This window comes from Stomoxys calcitrans, chromosome 1 (assembly GCF_963082655.1).
Source record: "Stomoxys calcitrans chromosome 1, idStoCalc2.1, whole genome shotgun sequence".
In the NCBI taxonomy this organism is placed as follows: Eukaryota; Metazoa; Arthropoda; class Insecta; order Diptera; family Muscidae; genus Stomoxys; species Stomoxys calcitrans.
Genome location: NC_081552.1, coordinates 181,575,451 through 181,582,895, shown reverse-complemented (window position 1 = coordinate 181,582,895; position 7,445 = coordinate 181,575,451). Strand labels below are relative to the sequence as shown.

The 7,445-nt window shown below is 37.8% G+C and overlaps 1 protein-coding gene across 1 annotated transcript; it reads right to left on the bottom strand.

Moving 5' to 3' along the window:
- Positions 1-397: 397 nt before the first annotated feature.
- On the bottom strand, positions 398-1,469 carry LOC106093571 (protein obstructor-E). The gene is made up of 2 exons (XM_059360757.1): positions 812-1,469; positions 398-743 (listed from the first exon to the last, which is right to left on the bottom strand). The coding sequence occupies exons 1-2, from the start codon at positions 1,406-1,408 to the stop codon at positions 537-539; spliced, it is 804 nt and encodes a 267-aa protein (XP_059216740.1). The 5' UTR covers positions 1,409-1,469; the 3' UTR covers positions 398-536.
- Positions 1,470-7,445: the final 5,976 nt, after the last annotated feature.

Genomic DNA, 7,445 nt, shown 5'->3' with positions numbered 1-7,445 from the left:
TCTGTCCAGCTAGTTTGCTTATAAAGAGATACCGGGCAAGGAACTTGTCCAATGCGATCCATGGTGGTTAGTTGCCAAGATTCGGCACATTTGTACTTGTTTAATCTAAATTTCTTTGTGATAGGCACAAATATTAAATAACCTCGAATTTTAAGGTCATTAAACGGCACTATGCGTTTGTTCTCCCTAAGACATAAGTGTCATTAGCTAATGGAAAATTTTATGAATGCTGCGATATGTATCTTTGAAACCTTTTATCTTCGTTAGCAGATAATGCAATCGCACACTTTTATGACATCGACAATGAGATGTTCTTCAGCATTAAAAAAACGGAAAACAAACAAAAGATACTTTTTGATTTGTTGTTTAATATGAGAAACTTAATAATAATTGATTACAAACTAAGAATGAAATGAAAGAAATGAACAATCTATACTTTTGCCAAGGCTATGACATGCAAGAAGTAACAAAAATCAATGTGTGACACAATGCCTTTGTAATGGCATAGTTTGAGATAAGCATATATGTATCTGTTCTCAAGCATTGCCGTTATAGCACTTGGCTTGCGACATATGTACGCAAGTGCGTCTCTCAATATCCCAGCCATAGTAGAAAGGACACTGCTGCAATGTTTGATAACCTTTTATGCAATAGTAGAAATAATTGCATTTGTTGGGGTGTGGAAAGAACTCCGACATATGTGGTAAGCACTTATTGAACTCCGAAGGCGCCTGATTGGCCAACTATAGTATGGGCAAACAAAAAGAAAACATAACCAGAATTTTCATTAAAAACGATGAAAATAATTTACCTTGCATTTGGCATTTTCTGGGAAATCACATTTTCCTGTGGCCGTATTAAAATGTAAATGGTCCATGCAATGCATGCCAATGGCATTACCATGATAGCACACATAATAATCGGAGCAGGAATTGCTATTTGTAATCAGCACAATCTGATTGGGATCATCACTGAAGGGACAGGAGTCCCTGACAATGGGCGGTACATCAACAATTTCTCCTGTGGCAGGCTGTTCGGCTGGCAACGTGGCCGCGGTACTCGGTGCTGGTGTGGCCTTACTGGTTTGTTCATCGGGCGTTTCTTCGGGCTCTCCTTCAGGCTCTTCGGGCTCTTCCTCACCATTTCCCCCCTCATTATCGATCTCATCTAAGGCACATTGAACATTTTCCTCATAATCACACTCTTCGCCATTGAAAAAGAAACCATTGCCACAATCGTCCAATACGGATTCATCTCCATCGCAGTAGATAAAAGCAGAGCAGCTGCCAAAGCTCGAGACATAGGTGCCATCATCTGCACCCTCACATTCATCAAAAGTTTCACTGTTTACCAGCCGTCCCATAAGACAAACGAAACAAATGGCTAACAACGGCAAAGTGTTGGTCATGTTTTTTTTCTTTTCTTTTTAACAATTGATGACAGTTCTTTTAATGGACTGAATACCTTGCAGAGTTTGAACAAATTGTTTATTCTTTAACTTCACTCAAACTTTTATAGACTTCTGAAATAGGTTTTGCCATCTGCAAAACATTATCTCTTTGAAATCAGAAGTTGCTTCCAAAAAATACTTATCGTCTGACATTGTTACGATCATTGTCATTGTCTACCTTATCTTCATCAAATTACATTTCCAATGGGGCCTCATTGAGAAATTTTGAAATATTCTTTTTCCACGAATAAGGCAATAAATGAATCAGCCAAAATGAAAACAAGTAAAAGCGTGTTAAGTTCGGCCGGGCCGAATCTTATACACCCTCTATCATGGATCGCATTTAAAAAGTTCTTTGGCCGATAGACAAACAAAGGATAATGGATATGAATTGCTATGGCAATTCAACTATACCAAGTTATGAACCGATTGGAGCCATACTTGGTTTGGATGTTGGAGATCAGAGTTATGGACCGATTCAGGTCATACAAAAAGTCTTTGTACAAAATTTCGGCCAAATAGGATAATAATTGCGCCCTATACAAGCCCACTGTTCATATGGGAGCTGTATCCGGTTATAAACCGATTTGAACCATACTTGGAGCAGTTGTGGATGGTCAAACCAAAACATTTCATGCAAAATTTCAGCCAAATCGGGTAATAATTGCTTCCTCTAGCGGCTCAAGAAGTCAAGATCCTATATGGGTTTATATGAGGGCTATACCAAAACATGGAGCGATTTGGACCATTTACAAATTCAACCGACCTGCACCAATAAGAATTTTTTATGCAAAATTCCAGCACCTAGCTTTACTCCTTCGAAAGTTTGAGTGCTTTCGACAGACAAACGGACGGACATACATGGCTAAATCGACTAAAAATGCCAAGATGGTCAAGAATATACATACTTTGTTGAGTCTAAGATCAATATTTCGATGTGTTACAAGCGGAATGATGAAATTATTTAGTATACTCCATCCTATGGTAGAGGGTTTAAAAATCAAAACAAGTACATGTGCGTTAAGTTCGGCAGGGCCAAATCTCATATTACCTCCATCGTGGATGACTTGGGATGGTCTCTTTGAATGTCTTGTTTATTCTTTGAAAGTTTACTTATTCAAAGAGACTATCACAAGCCATCCATGATAGAGATAATAACAGATTCGGCCCGGCCGAACTTAACGCACTTGTACTTGTTTTGATTTGTATAACCTCCACCATAGGAAATGAAGTGGTTTGTTAAAACTTTCAATAACTGTGCCAAGTATTTTCTAAATCGGTTCATAACCTGAAACATCTTCTTCTTCTATATAATTCAATCAATTTGTGGTTGTTTGTTTGTGTGTTCCTTATAGACTCCGAAACGGATGACCCTATTTTCTTGAAATTTTCACAGATGGTGCATAATGATGACAGGGTAAAAATAGGGTACTACCTTCCTGCCTTCGACAAATAATTAAATTGTTTTGGCCAAACCGTATATCAAATGAAGAATTGCGAATGAGAACAAACACTTCCAATGCCGATGTAAAAATCGGGAACATTTGCGTTCATAATCCAACGATCAGTGTCGTCCGGTCACACTGAGGTTACGCTGAGATAGAACTATTAAATGTGTACATTCCGCCAGTTTCATCCTGCCGAACCGGCTATCACCCTGATGTTGGAGCATAGATCGTGGGCGAGAACGGTAACATCATAGTAGATTTCGACGTTCACTATGCACTCTGGGACTAAGAGCATGTGGAAGACCAGAGAGGTACCAATCAGGCCGAACGTATAGATAGCCCTCTTACTGCAGCACAGACGACGACACCCAAACCAGAATTGTGGTAAATTGCTATAGCTCACCTGACATTATTATATTCAGCGCAAATCTTATATACTTGATGGCGGCTGCAATCGGAATGCTTTGTCCAGATTGTCACCATCGCCTTAGACCACGCTCCAATTACCATAGAGCTTCGTCGTTCGAACGACTTAATAGTCTCCGAGCGCCGAAAATATGTTAACCAGTAGAAGGCATACTGGTCAGGTTTCAGGAACCATATTGAAGATGCATTCCGACCACAACCGTCCCATTCAGATTTTCGCAGCTCAGCAAAGATTCTTCACTCAATCATCACGACAGCAGCTACTCACTTCATCCTAGACGGTCGAATACCAACCATCAGACCAGATTTCCCAGCCCAAGCAGTGAGAATGGTCAAGGAACGTGATGAGCTTCCTGGCCAACCCTTTCAGCACCGGAATAAGTGAACTTAACGAAGAGATTGACCAATTGCTCGAAGATCACAAACGCAAATATGGTTAAAGCAAGTCGAGAAACACAACACAGTCTCTGGTGCCAATATACTAGGGTCAACAGTGAGATCCCCCAACAACCCATCAGGGGGCACATGTCAGGTCGCAATTGCCTTCAAACTGTCTTCAAACCCTATAAACTGATCTCCCTCAAATTGACTTAGAATGAACTTTAATCAAATATACTTTTTTTACACTTTTTTTCTAAAGCAAGCTAAAAGTAACAGCTGATAACTGACAGAAGAAAGAATGCAATTACAGAGTCACAAGCTGTGAAAAAATTTGTCAACGCCGACTATATGAAAAATCCGCAATTACTTTTTGGGCAACCCAATATTATGGTCTGAATCGGACCATAACTTGAAATACCTCCGATAGCATAGAAATTATTTTCTTTTATCCTTTGTTTGCCTAATGAGAGATACCGGTAAAAGAACACGACAAATTCGATCCATGGTGAAGGGTATATAAGATTCGGTCCTGCCGAATTTAGCACGCTTTAACACGTTTTAATTCAAGTATAGTTTTTATTTCTAATACATATTTAAATTTGCTGCGAAGTACATTGTTCTTCAAGGGTGATTTGTTAAGAGCTATAGGAATTTTTTTCCTAAAAAAGACACATAAATCTTTATTTGAATCAATAGTACCGTCTATATAATTTAATGTTTTAAAGATTATTTCATGCAAATGTTGATCGTGACTGCGACTCAAATGGTCCATCCGCTTAATCCAATTTTGGCATACGTGCCGGTATCTCACGAATAAATGCTTCAATGGTGTCTTCCAATACGTCTATTGAAGCAGGCTTGTCTGTATAGACATGAGCTTTAACATAGCCGTACAAAATATAGTTTAAAGGCGTTAAATCGTACGATCTAGGCGGCCACTTCACCGGTCTCGAACGTGAAATAAAATGTTCACCGATATCGCTTCTCAATAAGTCCATTGTTACACGTGCTGTGTGGCATGTGGCACTGTCTTGTTGAAACCTATAACATGCAATTCAAGCTCTTGCATTTTGGTCAAAAAAAAGTTGGATATTATCTCACGATAGTGCTCACCATTCACAGTTACGTTACGATTCCCATCATATTTGAAGATGTACGGTCCAATGATGCCACCAGCCCATAAACCGCACCAAACTGTGACTTTTTCTGGATGCATTGGTAGCTTTTGCAATGCTTCCGGCTGATCTTAACTACAAAATCGACAATTCTGTATATTTCCGTACGCATTGAGCCAAAATTGAACTTCGTCGCTGAACACGATGAACTTTCTCAATAGAGCACGCATTTTGATAATAAAATTCAATAATTTGCAAAGCGTTGTTTGCTTGTATTACGATTCATGACATTAAAACAAAACACGAAACGTGCGTGAGCTGTTTAAACCAGTATTGCCAAAAAGATAGTAGCTAAAAAATCACCCTTTAAAACTCATTAAATTGTATCAATAACAGAATATCAGTCGTTTAATCATAAAAATTGAAGGTCTGTTTCACATTAAACATTTGTGTAACTCTACCACCAATGAAATTCATATCGTCCCAATTACCATTAATTAAATCCTTGCGAACAACATCAGCATCCACAATAGACCTGAATGTGTTTTCATTTCTTCTGTACTTTTCATTTTTGGGATTTGGCTTCCATGATGGCATGAAGGTCCCTGCTCCAAAAAAAAAAAAAAAACAACAAATTCCATAGGATAGGTGTTGGTTTGAGGATTTTTACTTTTATTGTTTACATTGAGGCGATATACTAAGAAAAAAAGCATAATCCTCACCACAGAAACCACAAAGAAGCATTTTGGTTTTATGAGTATTCCCAGCGGTGCGTTAGTAGTCAGTTTAACATTGCAAGGAATATCAAAAGAACTGTTTTACAATATTTTTAAAAAGTTAACTTTAATGCATAAAGATGAAAAAGGTTTAATTAAATCATTCGAATTTTATTAAAGGATAAATGAGAGGAGACACTCACTATTTTCCAGAATATATAACAACCAAAGGGAAAGTATTTTCTGGCTAGCCGTTTGACATTTTGCACAGATACTTTATATTGATGTAGGTCGTTGGGGATTGTAAATGGGCCATATCGGTTAAACTTTAGATATATATATTTGATTTCTTGAGCCCGTGGAAACCGCTAGTTTTGTCCGACTTGGCTAAAATTTTGCATGTAGTATTCTGTTAAGACTTCAAACAACTGTGACAAGAACGATCCAAATTAGTCTATAACCCGATATAACTCCCATATAAACCGGTCTATCGACCATTCTTGTTTGGTTCCGGAAGCTTTAATTTTTGCTGGTTTGAAAGAAGATTGATATGTAGAATAAAATTATGCCCTTCAATTAGGTTCATTTTATATAAATTCCATGCTGGTGGGTTCCCAAGATTCCGCCCTTAGCACGAGTTTACTTGTTATATCCTACACTACCACTGTGGTACAGGATATTATAAGTTTGTGCATTTGTTTGCAACGCTAAGAAGGAGAAGAGCTAGACGCAGAATCAGAATCGACTCAGAATCACTCTCTGATTCGAATTAGACATGTCCGTCTGTCCGCCTGTGAGTCCACGTATTCTTGTAATCATAGTGCAGGTCGTTTTTGTTGTCCAATCATCAAGAAATTTTGCACATATCACTTTTTTGGCCCAAAGACAAACGCTATTGATTTTGGTAAAAATCGGTTCAGATTTAGATATAGCTCCCATATATATGTATCGCCCGATTTGCACTTAAATAGCCGTAGTAACTAAAATTTTCAACTGATCTGCACAAAATTTAGCACGGATTGTTTTCTTGCTGATCTTAACATATGTGCAAGATTTCATAAAAATCGGTTCAGATTCTGATATAACGCGCATATAAAGGGTGATTTTTTTGAGGTTAGGATTTTCATGCATTAGTATTTGACAGATTACGTGGGATTTCAGACATGGTGTCAAAGAGAAAGATGCTCAGTATGCTTTGACATTTCATCATGAATAGACTTACTAACGAGCAACGCTTGCAAATCATTTAATTTTATTACCAAAATCAGTGTTCGGTTCGAAATGTGTTCATTCACCGTAACGTTGCGTCCAACAGCATCTTTGAAAAAATACGGTCCAATGATTCCACCAGCGTACAAACCACACCAAACAGTGCATTTTTCGGGATGCATGGGCAGTTCTTGAACGGCTTCTGGTTGCTCTTCACTCCTAATGCATGAAAATCCTAACCTCAAAAAAATCACCCTTTATATGTCTCGATCACTTTTCACTGAAATAGCCGTACTATCTACAATTTTCAACCGATCTGCACAAAATTTGGCACAGATTTTTTTTACTGATCTTAATATATCTGAAAAATTGCATCAAAATCGGTTCAGATTAAGATGTAGCTCTCATATAGATGTATTGCCTGATTTGCACTTAAATGGCCGTAGTTACTACAATATTCAACCAATCTGCACAAAATTTGGCATGAATTGTTTTGTTACTAATCTTAACATATTTGGAAATTTCATCAAAATCGGTTCAGATTTGGATATAGCTCCTATGTATTTTTATCGCCTGATTTACACTTATAAGATTTGTAACCGAACTGCACAAAATTTGGCATGGATTGTTTTGTTACTGATCTCAACATATCTGTGAGATTTCATCAAAATCGTTTTAAATTTGGATGTAGCACACATAC

What these genes read in the sequence shown, in the direction of transcription:
- LOC106093571 (XM_059360757.1), bottom strand. Translation starts at nt 1,408, where the DNA reads ATGACCAACACTTTGCCGTTGTTAGCCATTTGTTTCGTTTGTCTTATG. An exon ending in CAGAAAATGCCAAATGCAAG is followed by an intron (nt 744 to 811) that starts GTAAATTATTTT and finishes CCCATACTATAG; the next exon opens with TTGGCCAATCAGGCGCCTTC.